At 37.4% G+C, this 20,119-nt stretch overlaps 2 protein-coding genes across 3 annotated transcripts in view; one reads left to right on the forward strand and one right to left on the reverse strand.

Annotated features, from left to right (window-relative positions):
- Positions 1-4: 4 nt before the first annotated feature.
- Positions 5-5,816, forward strand: SRP14 (signal recognition particle 14; the record flags this gene model as incomplete). The annotated part of the gene is made up of 4 exons (XM_017741629.1): positions 5-89; positions 765-877; positions 1,401-1,433; positions 1,766-5,816. Coding segments are annotated over 4 exons (321 nt in total), but the record flags the coding sequence as incomplete, so codon positions are not given.
- The window catches only part of EIF2AK4 (eukaryotic translation initiation factor 2 alpha kinase 4), a 36,043-nt gene continuing 19,333 nt past the window's right edge, over positions 3,410-20,119 (reverse strand). The window contains exons 22-38 of one of the 2 annotated variants that reach the window (XM_017741919.1): positions 19,532-19,653; positions 19,078-19,127; positions 18,818-18,986; positions 18,236-18,352; positions 17,761-17,826; positions 17,053-17,223; positions 16,319-16,453; positions 16,096-16,203; positions 15,214-15,342; positions 13,786-13,872; positions 12,354-12,466; positions 10,761-10,819; positions 9,506-9,603; positions 7,410-7,478; positions 6,732-6,776; positions 5,496-5,620; positions 3,410-4,269 (exon numbers count right to left, since the gene is read on the reverse strand). In XM_017741919.1, coding sequence (XP_017597408.1) covers positions 4,215-4,269; positions 5,496-5,620; positions 6,732-6,776; positions 7,410-7,478; positions 9,506-9,603; positions 10,761-10,819; positions 12,354-12,466; positions 13,786-13,872; positions 15,214-15,342; positions 16,096-16,203; positions 16,319-16,453; positions 17,053-17,223; positions 17,761-17,826; positions 18,236-18,352; positions 18,818-18,986; positions 19,078-19,127; positions 19,532-19,653 — 1,718 coding nt within the window. In that variant the 3' untranslated portion in view covers positions 3,410-4,214. The remainder of the gene's footprint in view (positions 4,270-5,495; positions 5,621-6,731; positions 6,777-7,409; positions 7,479-9,505; positions 9,604-10,760; positions 10,820-12,353; positions 12,467-13,785; positions 13,873-15,213; positions 15,343-16,095; positions 16,204-16,318; positions 16,454-17,052; positions 17,224-17,760; positions 17,827-18,235; positions 18,353-18,817; positions 18,987-19,077; positions 19,128-19,531; positions 19,654-20,119) is intronic. The other variant, XM_017741920.1, reaches the window with a different exon arrangement.

Below are 20,119 nucleotides of genomic sequence, written 5' to 3' on the forward strand. Positions count from 1 at the left end.
TCTCTTTCTCTTGCAGTTCCTGACGGAGCTTACCAGGCTCTTCCAAAAGTGCAGGACTTCCGGCAGTGTTTTCATAACGCTGAAGAAATGTAAGTGTTGAGTCTGTTAGTGGATTAAAGAGGTGTTCCTCTAAATCTGACTGAGTGTTGTCAGCAGGTATTTTAAGCGATACAGATGTAATCCAGGGTATCTGAAAACAAGAGCGGCCATAGGACAAACCAGTCAGCTGATGGTACTACTGATGGTACTACTGATGGCAGTACTGATACTATTAGCCCTACAACTACTAGTTGTACTAGTACTATTAGTACTAATAACCTTTGAGTAAGACTGTATTTCAGACTGCAGGAAATACTGGGACTTTCTGATTGTTAAACAATAATTGAAAATCGCTAGTTTTCTGTAAAGGGAGCGTTCTAATGTTTTTGTGTGTTCATGTTGCTCTGGTTCCTGGCTAGCTGGCACTACTTGAGAGGCCGTGTGTTGAGGCAGCAGGGTGACATGCATTTAAAGCATGCTGCTACTCGAGCAGGCGGGGCATGCAGCACGTTCTGGAGAACTTACTTTATTTTTTTCTGGCAGATGTTGTTTATGGAACAAACCTTCTGGTTTCTAGAGTAAGGGCAATTTGGCAGCAGTATTAGTTCTGATGGCCTCAAATTCCAAGGTGTTTTACAGACCTCATGAGCAGTTTTTAACATCTCACATCAGAAGGCATCTGTTGATTTTAACAAAATTAGAATAAAAATTCTTTTTCAATACAGATGATGGCCGAACAAAACCAGTCCCACGCAAAGGCCACGTAGAAAGTTTTGAACCAGCAGACAACAAGTGTCTCCTAAGAGCAACTGATGGAAAGAAGAAAATTAGCACAGTGGTAAGTGACAACTTTAAGTTAGAAAGATTAGTGGCTCTATGTGTTTTTGATTTAATGCTCCACATTTTAAGTGAAACTTGAGAAAATGTTAACTGAAAGTTGAAAACCCGGTGTGTGTTTACTTTGAATGGGGGATTGGGAAAGGCTTTAGCTGACTTTAGCTCTGCTCTGTGATATGACACAAGGAAAAATGCTGCTTTGAGAAATAGTTGAGAACCTGAGCTGCATTTTTATGGCCCTACAAGTGAATCAGACCTTTGAATGCTTCTTCACATTCTTCCCATTTGAAAACACGTGACGTAGGAATGAATGGCCTGTAGGGTGTTTTGTTAATCAAGGAGTGTTTTCAGTTTTCTAAATCCCTATGACATACCAGTACAGCATATTGAACACCGAATGTGATGAGTTGATCCAACTGCTGCTAAAAAGACCTGATGGTAACTGGTGGGTAAACACATACTGATACTTGGTCTGTAATAGAAGCCAGAGTTTCCATGGTTAACCTCTGGTATTACTTTCCTAGGTGAGCTCAAAGGAAGTAAATAAATTCCAGATGGTAAGTTTTGTATGCCTTTTATCTTTCTTTTCTGTAAGTAGTAGAAGTGGTCAGTTGGAAGCACTGGACAGCTGTGAACAGGTTGATTCTGTGCTGAACTGCCACAGAAACTAACTTAGACTACCCATCTGTCTTAATCTGTTTAAAAAAAAAAATCCTGTTTTATCTCATCTTGTACATTGGTTTAGAAACAGTATTTTCCTGGTGTAGGGTGTAAGAGCACGATTCCCTGTGAAAAGGCAGGTAATTAGCCATAAGTAATACATAAAATGTTACCTTTTGCATATTGTAATTTATATTGTTCTTCTAAACGGTTCTAATTGTTCTTTCAGGCATATTCAAATTTGCTAAGAGCTAACATGGATGGCCTGAAGAAGAAAGACAAGAAAAGCAAGGCCAAGAAGAGTAAAGCAACACAGTGATGGGACAGCGTACTACCATCACTATAATAGACTTGACCCTTGCTCAAAGCAAAGTCCATTTCTTTTTATCATTTGTCTTTGGCTTTCCTTCCAGCAGGATACTGGGATGTGATCAGTACTTTTGTTTAAACTGAGAGCAGAGGTGCTTTTTGGATTGTTGTATGGCAGGAGTATGTACAGCATTATACCGAAATAGCTTTACACTCAGCTGGTTTGTACTTACACTGCTGCTGTTTACTCTGCAGTGTAAAACCTGTGGGGGGGGGGGGTAGCACAGGGTGAAGAGAAATGCTCTGTACCAGAAGCAAAACAAGGCTGGAGCAGGAGTCTCAGTGACAGACGCTCAGTTTTATAGATGAGCCTCAGCAGTTCGAGGGCAAGCAGATGACAACATATTATCAGGAACAGCTGCTTTCTTGGTTCTGTCTTAAGCTGAGGGACATCTCTACCTGATGCAATGCAGATATCCCCAAGGCAGCCAGCACAGTGCTTGAGTTCTTGCAGAGCCTTCACTCCATGCTGATCCAGCTGTTCTGACCCCGGCTCAGGGTGGGGGGAGAGTAGGACTCTGTGTAATGTTCCCCTCAGACATCGCTTTAAAATGCTCATGTCACCTAAACTTTTTGTTTTTTAAAAACATCATCCTTCAGTATATGCAGGGATCTGAATTTTCCTTCCTTCGTATAAGCAGATGCAAAAAGGTAAATCTGTAATTGCTCCTATTAAACATAATGAGAAATGGATTGAGTGTAATGACAGCTGTGACTTGTCTTGGTGAATCGGTAGGAATGGCACAGCTATTTGTGCCTTTAGGATTGTCTGCTGCTGCTGGGCATTGCTGGTAGAAGCTTCACAGTTCCCAGAAGGTTTTTGGTTTGTCTTGCAAGTTACCTATACATATTTTAACTTTGCCCTTCTCTTTGCTACAAGAAAGGGTAGAAAAAGTAAGTAGGTATTTATTAATGTAATGAGCCTACAATGGCAGTCATTAGAGAAAGAAAGAGGTCTAAGTTATTTAAACAGAAGGTACCAAGTGGGGAGGGAGGGCGAACACCGGTATAGTTCCAGAAATCCTTAATATTTCTGCATATTCATCCAGTGTTTTGCTGTGAAATATAATGCGTAGTTAACTATAGCTGCTGTAAATCATAGTTTCTCAGCTTTATTCTTCCTGATGGGGTTGTGTTGCTGTTTAGCTTCAAGAAGGTAATGATAATATTTCCATCGTTACTATGATTCTAACTTCAAACGTCATCTGACCACTTGGGTAAAGAAAGTTAGTTCAAAACTTTGGTTATGACTCAAGCACATGCAGGTTTCTGTTTCTCTTTAGTCTTTGGTTTAAGTTCTGCAGGTCTGAAACAAGTGTTTCCTTTTATCAGGTGTTGATGTTGCAGAAGCTGCTGCTTAATTTACATGCAAAAGTACAGACAGGACAAGCACGGGGAGCCAGCTTGTAACAACTTTCAGCCTGAAATCTACCATATTTTATATATAAATTAAAACAGCAGATTTAAAAAATGGAACCAAAAATGACACACAAAAGGCTTGTAATGAGTATTTCAATAAAGCTCAGCAGTTTTTATTACATAAAAACTCAAAAATGTTTAAAACAATTTGTTAGAGGTAATTCATTCTCATAATTCTAGAACTGATGTTTCTCGTTGCAGTACTAAGGCATTCTGAAACTATTTAAAAAAAAGTAGTTTTACATCTGTACAGCTGATTTGTGCAGCATAAGGGACAAGAACTACATGGTAATACATATCTGTGGCTATAGTCAGACTTGTTCCTTAATTGCCTATAAAACAGTTACTTCCACATTTTGAAAGAATTTAGTTCTATATTTGTCATGGTTTAGGAATGTCATTCTCTAGTTTAGTGCTCCAGTTGAATCCATGTGCTGCTCACTACCCTCTCCCCCTGACGGTGGCTGGAGAGGAGAACCGGAGGCACAAAAGGTAAAGAGCACAGGTTGAGGTAAGAACAATTTACTGGAAACAGCAGTGAGATAAGAAAACAGTAACAATACCAATGGCAGAGGGCACAGGAAAGGTGAACACAGAGTCCCCAGAAGCAACATTACCCAACTGCTCCCTCTGCCACACTGTGCCCACCTGGAAGGGGCCTGGGGGTGTGAGGGTGGTATTGATCAACCTCTGGCCATGCACCCTCCCAGCTACAGCTAAAATTAACCCTGTCCTGGCTGGAACCAGGCCAATATTATACATGAAATGCCATTTGGACAGAGAAAGAAGGACTAGTTGCCTCTCTTGCATTATTACAGCTTTTTGAAATTCCTTTTGACAAAACACTGTTGCCCATTTGTAGAAGCATCCCACAAACGATGCTTTAAGTACTAAAACAAAACCTTGTATTCATCTCGGTAACTGTACAGGATGAGTGCAGGAACCCTGCAGAGGGAAGGAAAAAAGAATTTTAGAATTTTGAACCTGCAGGTTCAAATGCTACAGTTCTGTGACAAAACCTCACAATAAGATAGCAGCAAAGATGGAGTAGAAAACCAGTAAGTTTTTGTTTGGCTGTGACTTGAATTTTCCCCTCATCCTCTTTCTATTGATCTTGCCTGTTCAGTTTTCACTTCAGTGTTCTGAAGGCTTACAGCAAAGTAGTGCTCAGGCCTTGAATGGGAGAGGAAGACTGTCAGGGACTGTATTACATTCATACCCAGCACTGTATGGAGTATTATATGTATGTAATATTTGAGTTCTGTTGCTCACAGCCTTGCAAGCCCCATGAAGAAAAGAAAATGCTTTACTTGGTATTCAGCTGTCTTGGTAAACAGCAAACCTGAAGCAACTTCGGTGCATCTCAGAAAAAGGAACCAAAGTTTTAGTCTTATTTAAAGGTTAAGTAGTACCTTCAAGTGGAACAAAGGTTTAAGAAAATGTATTAGAAATGAAACCCGTAATTGGGCATAAGTACCCAGGTCTCAATTGTACCAGTACATGCAACATTTGACTATTTGAGGTTTAAAACTGGACATACTGGATGTGTCCAGACTATATATCAGCCTTGCCAGAATCCAACAGCAAGACTATGAGTTGGACATAAATGTTTTTATGCTTACAAAACAGAAATGGGCTTTACTGTACATGCTGGGAGAGCATGCATCGTGTCTGCACAAAACTGGGCACTCTCCCACCTATGCCTGACTGCCATCGTATTATTTCAAAGCAGGAGGAATTAAATGTGCTTATGAGTTTTAAAAGACAAGGTGAGTCCCTCTCATCAGAAAAGAGGCCTTTTATGTAGCAGTATATACATGTATTGTATATTTACATATATAGAAGTATAGCTACTGTGTATAGCAGGATACCTGGCTGTACATAATTGTCAGCTATTCAGTTATATTAACACAGCAGCGAGATGAAAGTTGCAATACATTCTAGAGCTTCCTGAAAAGACTTAGAAAAATGAAGAATTTACATTTTATCAGTGAGGGTTAGTGACCAGTCAACTCTTCCTATAGTTTTGAAGGAAGTACACACATTTCCTGAGTATTTCTTTTTGCCTCAGAGGGGAAAGAGGAAGACAAGTTAGGAGCAGCTTCTCTACTAGGTTGAATGTAGAAATAATTGAGGCAGTTCATGTACCCATAAGAGCTTAACAAATTTACCTCTTTTCCATTTTGATACTGTAAATTTCATCACAAATTGCTTGTAAATATGAACATCTCTGTTTGGGCCATCGTGACATCAGTTGTCTCACAGTAGCATCAAAGGCTTGTCTGTCTCCATCAAGCTAAGAAAAAGAAATTGACAAGGAGCTATGCTAGTCTTAAATTCTTTTGTGAAGGAAATACTTCTCCCAGTAGGATGCAGCCTTCTGAATACTGTGTACTGTCAATGCTCTTTTAATTAAATAGCTTTCAAAGATTATCAATGTCAACAACACGTGCAACTTCATTTATTTTTAATAAAAAATATTAATTTCGTGATCAGTTTCTTAACACATTTCAGTGCTAAAAAGGCATAAGCAATGGAAAGGGCTCTCATCTTGGCAGTGCTGGAGAGAATATAATAACAGATGTAATGGTGATCAAAAGTGAATCATGCAAGCTGATCGTGTGCATATGTATTTTTTTTTTAAATACAAGGTGATAAACTACCTCTGTGATTTAGACAGACTGGATGAACGAAGCATTTTGAAAATGTCTTGATATGTTTCACAGGGGTTTGATTACCAGACAAGCACTGCTTCAGAGCAGCAGATAAAAGGTATGAAAGTACTAAATGCACTTCGAGGTAGGATGCCATTCTTGAGTTTGGGTTTTTTTTAGGGGTGGAGAGGCATCCCTCTCTCTCTTAAGCTAGTGCTGTCAGTGCAGAAAAGAAGAAAGCTTTGTCTTTGGTGTTGTCTTCTCCCACCCACCACTGACCCGTTCCTGAGTTGTTCAAGGTGTCAATATAATACTTATACATCCCCTTTTTATCCTGGCTTCACTAAGGGATGTTTCAGCTACTGTACTTGAAACAATTGCCTCTGGATTTTGGGCTCTCTTTCATTAAGAGCTTCAAGGAAAACGTTTGTAGAAACTGCTATTAATACTTACTGGTTTCTGAAAAAGAGCAGTTAACATTTAATTTTAGATAACTATTCTTGGGGGGGAAAAAACCTCAGAGCTTTGGATTAAGACTTCCTAATGTTGTCTTGTGTAACTTGGACATTTGACAAAATGTTTTTTCTAGCCTCAGTCAAGCTCCCTGGGTAAAAACATCCTTCTAAGTTTTAAACCTAATTCAAATTTGAAAGAGAAATCTAGAATGGGTGAATTTTACTCCATTCATTGGGAACAGAATTTATCATCTCTTGTGTTCAGGTAGAGTTCTAACAACAATACTTAATTGCTTACCTCTAATGATAAGAAGTGTATCACAGTTGCTTTTGGCAGATCAACCTGTAAAAATACCAAGAAATCAATACTTAACAGTTCTCTGTTATCAGTTTGCCAGCTAGAGATCAGCTATACTGAACGGAGTCAGACTTTTTGATTTCCAGAGAAGGACTCATGCTGACAGAACTGTGAACTTAGTTTGAAATGATTAAAACCTTTCTATTCATGACAGATTCCATTATGGAAAGTTGCACATAGGTGCAGGCAAACAGGCAGTTACGTTTCCTGAAAAGCATATACCATTTTAAAGTCCTTTGTGACATGGTCAGTGAAGTCTAAAAGCTATATACAAACAAGAGCTATGTTGGCTTAAATGGAAGTGCAAATCTAGCAGGAACAATTTATTACAGCTACCACAGTAGCACAGCTAATTACAGCTTAAGACCTTACAACTAAATACTTACATATAAATTTATATAAAATTTTATTCCATGCAACTGAACTGTCCCATAGATGCAATTTGAGATACTTTTCATGTATTAGAGAAACAGACCAGGGGTCTTATTTAACAAGAAGTTTGATTCATTTGGTATCTCTAAAGTGAGGCAATTGCCAATAGTTTGTTCCAGATAGGAACAGCATCATCCACTGCAATTAAGAATTTGGAATTAATTCAGGCTTCTGCTAAATACTTACTGCTAAAATCTCAATCTCACTTGTTTTCTGTTGCAGGCTAGAAATGAATGTCTGAAGTCTTGTTTGTACCTGGGAACAAAAGAGGGGCAAAACTAAGATTCATAACCTGTGTCACACATGCAGTGTAATACAAAATCTAGACGAGAGCAAAAGAGGCTGCATCTAACAAGACGTAGAACTACACCATATTTAAACAATTGTTTAATATAATTTTCAGTAAAAGTTTCACAATGATCCTTGATGAGAGGAAGGAAACTGGGGCTGAGACACTTGAAGCAATGGTACACACTTGGTAATACTGGCACAGTGCTAAAGCAGACAGAACAATGTGCATGCTTGCATAACTAGTGAAAACCCTCTGTTTCTGGGTGTTAGATAACTTTCAAAGGAAAGTGAGAACTTGTGACTGGATACAGTGAATCACCTCTAGCTAAAGAAGGAGGATGGCTTTTGAAAGCCAAACTAAAATATGGGTCCTGCATTATAACACCTTTTTTCAGAGCAAGCCAGTGGTCCTTCAAAGATAGCACTTTACAAATGTAGTTGCAGCCTTGCATTATGTTGTCTTTTGTACCTTGGAAGAGTTGCTTTTACATATTCAAAACCTGAAAACAGCAAGTTTGTTTAGCTCAAAGCTCAGAGAGTAACATCCACTTCTTTATTTGAGTTCTGAGAACTATTAATTGGGGAGATTTCTTTGTTGCACATCCAAGTTTGGACTGAAAAGGGGGTAAGATTACAGTTCTGCTTTACCATGTACTCTAAATATCTTGAGGCTAATAATCCTAAATGAGAAAACTTTGACATTTGTTTCTAGCATCACTGAATCTTTTCTACATTACTATAGTATCATGTTTTAGGCAGGGTTGTGGGGGTTTTTTGTTATTGTTTTGGTTTGGGGCTTTTTGTGTGGTTTTTAAAATCTGCAATTTTTTCTTAGGCCTTCAGTTTGAGACAACATAATGAAAATAAAATACATAAAGTATCTTTTACAAACATACTACAAATTAGAAGTACGATGAACTTGTACCTTTTTGCTGGTTTTGTCTGGGGTAGAGTTAACTTTCTTCACAGTGGCTGGTATGGGGCTATGTTTTGGATTTTTGCTGAGCACAGGATTGATAACATAGAGATGTTTTTGTTATTGCTGAGCAGCTAATCACTCATAAAGGTAAGTAAGGAAGCAATAGCTAGTGCAAGACTATTAGTCACAGATGCAGGGATCAAACACTATTGTACTAAAGTTAAAAGAATTTTCTAACATCTTCCCCCACTGCTGCATAGACTCCTTTTTTAAAACCAATATAACTTGTTTGGTAACACACAGAGCCAAGGCCTTTTCTCCTTTTCCTATGGCCACACTGGTGAGGAAGCTGGGGGTGCATGGGAGGTTGGGAGGTGACACAGCCAGAGCAGGTGACCCCAACTGACCAAAGAGATATTCCAGACCATATGACAGCATGCTCAGTGTACAAAATGGAGGGAAGAAGCAGGGACATTTGGAGTTGATGGTGTTTGTCTTCCCAAGTCACCACTACAGATGATGGGGCCCTGCTCTCCTGGAGATGGCTGAACACCTGCCTGCCCATGGGAAGTGGTGAAGGAATTCCTTGTTTTGCTTTGCTGGTGTGCATGGCTTTTGCTTTCCACGTTAAACTGTCTTTATCTCAATCCAGGGGTTTTCTGGCTTTTACCCTTCTGATTCTCTCTGATCCCACTGGTGGGAGAGTGAGCAAGCGGCTGCATGGGGCTTGGCTGCTGGCCGGGGGGAAACCACGACAGCCTCTAACATACTTCAGCATTTAGGGAGGAAGAAAAAGAAAGGGAAGTTCCAGAACCACGGTTCCTAGTAAAGTGAGATTTCTAATATGTATGCACAATGATAGCTGAGCCACGATGTCACAGATAATCCCTAACATCCAAACTGTTAAAAAGGGTGGTCTTTGCCTTCAACCTTTTGGGTTATTCATAGTCTATTTTATGAATAAAGAACAAAAGCATCAATTTGTATAAGTTAGGTGATCATGGAAGTATGAATTCTACCATTCCTTAACTTTTAAGGATCACTTCTGAATACTTATTTGATGTGCGTGTACCTGAGTTTCCTGACGACGCCTGGCACTGGCAGATAATTTTTCAGGAGCAATAACACTAACATTAGGCACTACAAGAGATCCATGTGATTCAAACACACCTAAAATGCAAACATATAATTTTAGTTTATAGTATTTCTTTATACAACAAGTACCAAGAAACAGAAAATTCACGAATTATTAATAAGCTAAAATCAGTGCAGAACAGGGATTAAAAAGCTGCTGAAAAACTCCAAAATCTGACAGGATAATGAGACACGTGCACATAAATTCTCAAACACTCACTTATGACTTTGAAGGACTGGTTGTTAAGACTAAGAAATTTGGTATTTTACATCACTGTTCCCTGAAACTAAGAAAAAGTTCCAAATGACTTGCATAATTTTACAAAGGAATGCAGGGCACCTAATATTAAAAAAAAAAAAAAAAAAAAAAAAAAAAAGTAAAGCTATTACAAGAATGAGGCAACTATTTAATGCTTGGTCCCATAGCAGAATCACTGATGAAACAAACAGTAAACCCCAGCTTCCCCAAAATCAATAATTAAAATCTGAAATTACTTATTTTGAAATCTCAATTGCCACTTCTGGTAATCACACACACATCCCCCCACCCCCCCCAGTTAAACCTTGCCTCTCTCCCTTCCTATTAGCAGAAGTGTTTGTGTGTGAAGTGTTTCTTTAAAAATCACCACCCACCACCCACTATAGCAGTGCTCAATAAAACAACTATCAAAAATGCCAAACTTGAGCCACACAGTAAGTACTTAGTATTATTCTTTATCTACAAACTTATATTATCAGAATAAGGAATGCAAAACCATAGCTAGAAATGTAAAGGCATTTTCATTTGAAAAAAAATGGTTTTTGTAGGTTTTTTTTGGTAAGTCAATGTACACAGGTCTCAATATGCTCTCAGTCAAGTTCAAGTCATTTTTCATCAAGATGACATTTAAATTTCTCCTCAGCTAGGAAAAACTTGTGAGTTTTGGCTTTCCCAACCTCTTGGATTACTGCATCAACAAATGCTTGTATGGAGAATACTCTATCCATTGGTCTGAGCACTGATTTTGTTAGTTTGGAGAAAAATTCAGTTTTAGATCACTTGGAACAATATCTGAGATTAAGAAGCAGTGTCTCTAATCAGAGCTCTGCTACAAAACATTGTCTTAGTTTGCCTTTGGTAATATTTTCCTATAAAATAGTTTTTGAGCAGAAAGAGGAACAGTTTGTATGTTCTGTAACTAGATATTAAATACCTGAAATATTAGTAAATGATCCTTTTTGATTTGGTATTGAAAGATTATCCGAGGTTTCTCTAAAAATAAACAAAGACAGTTAAGGAAACAGATTTACGATCATAAATAAATACTGTAGTAAGACAGTGGTTTCAGACTATCATAGATACTTAAACTTAGTTCCAACAGGTAAATAACTTCACGGATACTTCCCAGCATATATTTATTATTAATAAATAAATTCTATTCAGGAATTGACAGGAAATCATCCAAAATTACATTAAAAAGTCAAGTCTAGAAGCAGTGCTTCCTGTGGATACAAAAAATGTCCTCCATATCATGCAAGAGTGATTTATATCCTAATACAAAAATATATTGTGAGAGTATTCTCTCTGAACTATTAATTTAATTCTCACAGGTTTCTGTGAAAGAATACTATTAACGTGTAAAAGGTAGTATTTGTATTTAAGAGCACACCTATTCAAAGAAGCTTTCAATAATTAGTTTGGGTACCTTTACTTTCCACATTCAGGAATTCATTAAAAGAGAAATTTGCCAGTGCTATTACAAAATCAGCTATTGCATTTCTCTGTTTAGCAGCACCATGCAAGGGTTTTTCCATTCTGTTTTCAGGATTTAGAAATAAGGTAACATTATGAAAGAATGATTTTCTTTCACAGCTTCTAGTAGATCTGTGACAAAGCACCTGAGGATCAGGTTAGTTGCAGAGTTAAACACTGAGACTGGCTGAGGCCAGAAAAAGGAGAAAGAGAGGTGGGTAGCTGGAGACATCAACTACTTGTATAAACTACTGCTTGAGTTCAGCATTTCCAAGCTCAATGATTTCCTTTATTGTTAAGCCTAGTCAGAAAAACTATGGATGGTAAATCCAAATTCTGAATTCTACTTTGTGTGAGTAATGCATGTCTATTCCTGCCTCCAATGCACACATACATACACACACATAAATATATCTAGGTGCATCTGTAATGATATACTTAGAGGGCTACGTGTAAGTAACAGCTGTACTGCTTGAGCACACAGGAATGACTAGCCTCTCCTGTCATTTCTGTACTAACTTCCACTGGTGACAATAAATAGCAATTTCAATGAAAACAGGATGAAGGGGTTTTCCTGTGTACCTCAAGTCTTTGCCAGGTGTTACTTTCACTTGTGCCACCAGAGCATACAGGTGTGCTACAGTTACACCTGCGTTTCACCATACCAGTACTGCCTCAGAATGAAAGGGATTTGCTGCTTTAATTCTTTGATTACACAGTACACAAACGTAATGGACTTCTGCTCAGTAACAGGGACTTGCAGGCAGCCAGCCAAACAATACTGCTGTTCTAGCAGCATTAGGGTAACTGTGGCCTTTTGAAGGCACTATGCTTATGAAGCACTATGGATGTGTGAATGTAGCAGCAGCTAGGGAAATCAGTTTCTTTCTTATCTCAATTCAATTCTATAACCAAGCCTTTTGCTTTCTTTTCCTCTCAAAAGAAATTCAGCAATTTCTTTGCCAAATAAAATTAATGTTTAACTGAGCACATGCAAACATATATTCACTTCTGATTTTGACTATTCACATCACTGACATGTTATGCTACTTACCTACTACATCTTTCATCACTGATTTTCATTTTCAGTTTCTGGATCAGGTGATCTACTAAGTCAGATTCTAAAATCCTTTTCTCTGTCTGCCTGTCTTTCTCAAAGGACTTCACCTATGATGTAGTTCAATAGTTCATAAGATTGTTGATTCTTAAAATGGCATACAAATCAACTTACCAAATTTAATCAAAACCAAACTGTTTCACTCATTAAAGGTGAAAGAGTCAAAGGTAGGAAGCTATCATCATTACCAATCAATCACATCAATTACCAATCAAAATTAAATCTTTGATTAGATTTTTTTTCCAGCCAACTAATTTATTCTGCATTCCCAAAGCGTAAACTAGCTTGGCTCCCTGCATTTAATATGTGATAATTAAGTTCTAAGCAGAATGGTTTATAACTGTAAATACCATATTATTAATATAATATTTTTAGTTAAGCAATAACATTAGAATAAGGCTTGCTTTTCAGTTTGCAGGAGTTAACTCAAACATTCAAAACTTAGGAATCTGCACCATCTTTATTGGCAAGAGATTAATCAGTAACACCACCATTCACCTCATTAATATCTCCTTTCTTGGTTTTGCTTCAATAAAGCCATTTTTAAAAGAACACTCTATAATAAGCTTGTGGAGGACTTTGATATATCACATTGTCATCATCATGATTTACTTATTCTTGCAATTATTGTTGCTACAATAACAGAGCAAATAAGAAGTGAAAAACATTTTAGTAAGGCACATTGGCTGTCCTTGCCAGATGCTGTCAAATGGTTAGTATTTTTTTCAGTCAAAGAATGAATCTTTATCCAAAAAATGATAACCTTTTCTCTAATGATCCAAAATATTTTAAAACTTTTAACTTCAAAAAACCAAAGGCACCAGAATCACAGGCTGCAGAGTACAGAAGATGGTAATTCACGTTGTGACAGAGTCCAGTCTTTGCATCTTAACCTGAGTTGAGAGAGGTGAAGAGTGTGGTTCTGACTCTGTTGGAACTACATAGATTTTTTTAGATTTACATTTTAGTTGTATTTATTTTGTAACATGAAAAGGTGCCAGTTGCAAAGATTGCTAATTCAACAAATTCATTTTGTAGATTCAAAGAAATCAGAGACAAGAGAAACCTTTTTCCATGTTAAACCATTGATGGCACAGTCAAGCAACGTTTGCACTAGTTTTTGGACTTTCCTAGAGGGAAGGAGGTCTGTGAATAACAGTGTAATGTAGGGATAAAAAATGTTTAAAATGTTGAAATTCTTCGGAATAACATTTCTACGACTTAACAACCGAAACTGTATTTACCTCAACTCCACTTACTCAAGTATAATTTATATTATATTAATAATGACCTTAAAAAAATAAAATAATGTAAAATAACAGAGTATAAATCTGAAATACCATCAAGCATCCTCTGTTCCCATGCTTACCTTCACATGACTTCCTTCTTTATCTGACACCAGAGCCACATATGTAATCCCAGAGCATCTGCAGTATTCCTGCAGTTCTTCCTGGGACTAAAGTGTTAACAGAGGAAGGAGAATGAGACATTAATTTGACAGATTATAAAATGACCAATTGAGTAATCAAAGTCTCCTGTCTTTAATTAAAGTAACTTGATATACAACAGTCACACTGTTTCCGAGAGAGAAAAGCTTTATTAACAACTTGAGCAGATGAAACTCCATGATGCATATATTTATCCACCTAATGCTTGCTAAAATTGAAATCTAAGTCTACACTTAGATAAAGAGAATGCCTAGGCCCTGCAGTCCCAGGTCCCACATAGAAGGGCTATCTACACCTAGAAGTGCAGGGTCTAAGTAACTGTAAAAATGTGCAATATAACATCAGTCAAACAGTCACCACCCTGCTGCCTGCAGCTTTCAGTCCTGCATGGCTGGAGGTCTGCCACAAAAGCTGACTCTAGCTGGGTTCCTGTAAACCTATGGCTATGCTGACTTACTCAGCACTGGGTTGCAGGACAGCATTAGACACACCCAAGAACTACCCAAATCTTCATTCTTTATGAATCAAAAAAACAAACAAAAAACCCTAAAGCAAGAAACTCCAGCCTAGGTGATCACAGGAAAAGTATATGATCTATATTTTTTCCAGTCCCAAGAGATTGAAACTGTAGGAAATGTTATGGCAAAAAATTACAAAAACGTCAGACAATGTACTGAATGAGCTCAAAACTACCTGCCCTGCAACACGTGACTTGGAAGGGGCAACTGCAGAGTCTCTCTTTTGTTAGTCACCAACTGGGACACTTAAAGGTGAAGTAGACTCAATCCTCAGGTAAGTGCCACCACCTCTAAAAGGGACTTCAGTGTTGTCACATAGCTCACTACACTCTATCGAGGTAGTGCTGGCTAAAGCTCTGTTCGGCTTCAGCTGGACATAAAAGGGCACAACTCAGCTTGTCACTCTGTCTTCCCCTCCTACAACACATCTCTTCAAGGACTACATAGGGACCCATCTGGTAGCTCAGTTTGCCAAACTCTATTTCTAACAGTAGAATGATGTCAATATCCCCTCTGTACCTGAGTATCTTCAGCCATCTATCTGGCTATTTAAAATCGATGCTACTGTTTCTTCTTGATGTACCCCTTATTAAGTATTAAATTTATTAATTGAGGGATCCTTCTTTACACTTTTAAATACACCAAAAAAATACTGCAAGGCCAGTGAGACTTTCTTGACATTAGTGTGTCTGAATTAGCACCCTACATGCTCAGTCTTATGAGTCTGTACCTCCATAAAAACAGAAAAATACCCTGAAAAAGTACGGTTTCAGTCTGCACTGATCTTGGAGAACAATAATACAGTTAACACATAAAAGATAAAAGTTCTACCTGGGACCAGTCATACATTATTTCGGCTGGAATTCCTGCAGTCCAGAATTTTTGAACAATGTTGATAGCTCTACCCATTGACATCTGACCAACACTTACAACCAGCAGGTCACACGAGCTGACAGAAACCTGAAGGGAAAGTAAAACCAAGGAGTCGAGATTAGTCACAAGACCACCTTTCCCCCTTCATAAGGCAGTTAAAGTAACAAAGATGGACAAATATACCAACATTTGCCAAAGTGCATCAAGCTAAAAAAAAAAAAAGGGGTTAGATCCACCTCTTTTGAGAGTTACAATCTACCTGAGTCTGTCTGAAAGTCACTGAAGCTCAGTCTTTGATGCAAAGCACCTCCACAGCCTCAGCTTGCCAAGTATCCCAGCCTATTCTGTTCTTTCCTTCCCACTCTCCTTGGCAACGTTAATTTATTCTTATGAACATAATAAAATACACATTCCACAGTCAAGTGAAGATGTGTGACACTGTACAAAGCAGTCAATATTCTTAAAGTTTCTTTCCATCTCCATCTTCTATATTTTGATAAAGGGAGAAGTAGTAAGGAGAAAATAACACTAAATACCTACAGTTGTACTCTTCCATCTGAAAGAATACACAGGCTGAGAAAAATATTCCATTTAAATTGAAAATAAAATGGTGGAAGCCTGAAGATCCTGCCTTCCCTTAACAGTCATTTACTAAATAGTTCTATGTGGAGAAACACAAAAGAAAACAGGCCATCTTGATATCTGCCTTCTTTTTCAGTATGGTATTATTTTGGAACACATCTGAACATCTTATTTTTTGTCAATCTCCAGCAATGATTAGGTTATTGAACCGTGAGAAGTAAACAAACAAATTCCCCACTTCCCAAAAAAGAGACTTACAGAATCCTCCACACTGGAAACAGCAGCAGTTATTTTATCTATAGCTATGCTGACTCCAACAGCTGAAGGAACTGGTCCTACCGTCTGTGGCCCTCTAAACTGTGGAATCTCAAAACAAGAAAAAAACCAAAATGGAAGATCAAATAGTTACCTCGGCAAAATGCCATCTTTTTCATGGGTTAAAAAAACCCACTCAAATTTATTAGAAGAGATGAGCACATACCAGATGATCATATCTGCCTCCTGCAGCAAGAATTTCAGGCACAGTTCTTTGTCTTCTTTTGATGTATGCTATAAACTGAAAGATAATACCATTGTGCTGCTGTATTTTGTAAACTAGTCCCAGATTTATAGAAATCTGTAAAATAAAAATGAATATGTGCACATATAGAATTAATTTCCTGTTAGCAGCATGGATTGAAAACACTGTTTTTACATAAGGAAGATACATGGTAATATTCCTTATCTACAAAACTTCAAAATACAATGAAAAATATGGAAATGGTGCTTTAATCTTACAGATCCCAATAAACCTATAGCACAATACCCAAACAGCAAGCTTCAGGGAAGGTGAAGGCCTTAAGCAGTCATTAGATTTCTGCATTTTTAAAATATTTACAGTTTGTTCCAAAATTTAATAAAACCCCTCTTTTATGCTCTAAGTAATGCTTTCAGTCTTGGTTGGGGGAAGACAAGAAGTCTGAGTGTCATTAGACAGAAGTCAAGCCAGAGACTTCTGACTGAAGAGGTCTTATTTTTAAAATGCATCTTAAAAAAAATAAAAGGGGAAAAAAAAAAAAAAAGGAAGAAATATCAATGCCAGTACTATTATAGGCCATCAAAAGACACTTGCATGTGCTTTTTCTATTATAAAATATCATTACTTTGTTTCCTGGCAAATTACAAGGCCCAGAAGCCTTTCAATCCATTAATTTATTAGCAGAGTATTTCACACACCTGAAGTTTTATTCCCAGTTGTTTTAACAGACCAATGATTTCCTCTAAATCCTTCATACCATGCTTCAACAGCTGAGTGACACCTGGCTTTTGTTTTATCATTGTGTTTAGAAATGGAAATACATTACTTGCTTCTCCCTTCTGCTCAATGAATCTGTAGAGTCGAGAAAGCTAAAAACAAAAAAATAAAATTATAAGCACACATAGCAACACAGACAACACCCATAACAGGTCCCATCTAAAAAGAAAAAAGAAAAATATCTGACTTGACATTTGTGGGAGTAAGACATCTGCCTTTTTTGTTTGTTTTGTCTAGCAGCCTGTTTTTACCTAGTGGAGTTGAGGAAAAGAATAGACAGACAAGTCTCAGACTGTCCAGAAGTTAACTTCAACTCTATGCACACGCAACATTTGCAGAGAAGTTTTTTTAACGTTTCTCTCAGTTTGTTTTATTAAATAGCACTCTACCTTTTACCCTTTATTAGTTTCCACAGCCTGAGAAATACGTTTAAAGAACAAACTGCAATACCGACTTCCAGAGGAAGCAGGGAACAAAGTCAGACCACTTGCAAAGAGATTGACCTATTTTGAACAGCACATGCAACAGCTTATTTTTCTTACTCTGGTTGGGTAAATTACAAAGAAAGTAAAATACTACTGACTTATGGCAAATTATAGGGAAATTAACACTGAATTAAAATCACTTACACTAGCTGATGTGAGAGAAAGATTACAGAATTTGGCTTCTACTTCTCTTTTAGTTAGCTTTTCAGTCTACAAGAAAAACAGATTAAAACAGCATTTGGTTGGGTTTAATGCATTACCATAATTATTCAAATTAATTTCATCTATATTCTGTGCTTATAAAGTAGAAAAGACCTAACTGATATTAGAATACATTTTAAAGTTTTTATTGATTAGCTTGTCAATTCTTGATCATACAGGTGAATAATTCTCTCATAAATACACATTCAAGAATCATCTTAAACCATCCCAATCCAGAAGTAACAAAAAAGTAAGTAATCTACATTTACAGTCCAAAGATAGACAGCCTTTTTATATATCAAGAGTATACTCCTGGTTATGTTGGCAATGGGTGGTTAGTCATTTTAGAAAAAGCTCCACAAAATAGAATACTCTGCAGTGATGATTATAGATGCTGGGTTAATAACTAATGCCTTACCACAGCATCATACAGAATGATGTAGACTTGATTGAGTTTGTCCTCTGGTATCCCGCAGTGCAAAAGTATAGCTTTCAGTAAGGCAGTATGGTTTAGATAAATACTGTAATTTCTTTCCTGTCAAAGCATAAATAAAAAAAGAAAGGAAGAAAGAAATGAAAAAAGCAGGTTTTACTTACATTCTATTTTGCTTAAAAAAACCCCAACTCCCACAAAACAAAGAGGCTTCCTGAACATTTAATAATAGCTCAAAATTAACTTCAAACCTCTTCTTTCACTACCTTACCTTCCATTTCTAACTAAAGAATGGCAAGTCTTGTCTCATTCTACAATAATCACTTGCCTGACAGAAGACATTATTTCAATGGTACTTTAAAGGATTCAGTTAATATTTCCTTTGCACATAAACCTATGCTTCATTTTAAGTTTACCTAGGAAACACATTTTTATGACAGTGTTCTATAACTGACTACAGATTAAAGGCTAAAGGAAGTATCCTTTTACAACACGTCAAACTAAAAATTTAGTTAGATTAAAATTTTGGGTGGAAAAGAGAGGAAAGGGGCTAATTAGAAAATCTACCTGTAGCACTGAAAACTCTTGAATGATTTCTGAAATTGCATAAATTGTTTCTGCTATAGGCAAAAAGCTATTTCCAGTAGATGTAATGATGTCAAATGCACATTCTAGGAGTTCTTTGGGATGACAGCGGTCTAACTTCCGAGGTCTGAAAACTCGCTCTATACAGTATCTAAAGGAAACATTGAAGAATCAATCAGCCTCTTCAGAAGTCACTGTCCAAGCATGGTATCAGTGCAAAACATCACCTCTACATCTCTTACCTTTTCAAGTTTGATATGTTATTTCTAGCTACAAATCTTGCAAAAGGAATCTGAAAAACAAAATACATGAAAATCGTTGAAACAAAACTGTTGGTCTCAAGGAGCTCTGTAGCTGGAGATGAATTTATACAGTGCAGTTACACAGTTAATATAATGGTTAAAGTACTTGACATAGCTAAGTAATAGTATTCTGACCATCCTTGCTGCAAGTTTTAAATAAAAACATTATTTTCACCTTTGTTAAAAAAAACCCAAACAAAAAAAGGCTATTTATTCAATACGTGGTCAGGGCTCCAGCTGTCAAGAGCATGAGTACAGAACTCAGGAGTACAAGAAGAGACACTGAAAGATATACTACTTCAGCAGTCAAAAGAAGTGCAAGCCTAAACCAAATTCCACCACAGCACCCTTCAAACCCTCTGCAAGCTTTGCCTGCAGAGATGATGCTACTTACTCTGAGGTCATAAGGAAGCATTACCAGCATCCCACTGTGATCCATGAAATATGCAGCTTCATTATGTTCATATAGTTTTTTATTTCTGGGCATCAGCAGCGGAGTATGGAGCTTGATGGCTCCTGCACAAAACCAGAAAACACCTCTCATTTCACAAGTAACACCTGCTTTTTACAAGTTCATGAACACCCTTGCAGGGCATAATTACATCAATCCATAAGTTAAAAAAAAAAAAATATTCTTAATAGACTTGCCTCTTCCATATTTAAAGAAAGAATGTCAAAGTTTTATGCCTATGTTGCACGCTTCTTGGGCTCAGCAGGGAGGCCACAGAAGAGGGAACTGCCAATTCCACAGCCTAGCAGAATCCTCACTTTGCCCTCCCTCTTTAAACACCACTTTCACAAAAGCAGGCATACGAAACAGATGAGAAACTCTGCAGTTACCCGTAGCAAGTACTGCTTTGGTCTAGAGGCACTTCCATACAGAACAAATATTGTTCAGACATGTTGCATCCTCTGTCTCAAAAACATACTAGAAGTGTTTGTGTTTCCTTTTAAAGCCTCACAAACACCTTTTTTTCCCGGC

The sequence above is a fragment of the Corvus brachyrhynchos genome, unplaced genomic scaffold, assembly GCF_000691975.1.
Source record: "Corvus brachyrhynchos isolate BGI_N302 unplaced genomic scaffold, ASM69197v1 scaffold115, whole genome shotgun sequence".
NCBI lineage: Eukaryota > Metazoa > Chordata > Aves > Passeriformes > Corvidae > Corvus > Corvus brachyrhynchos.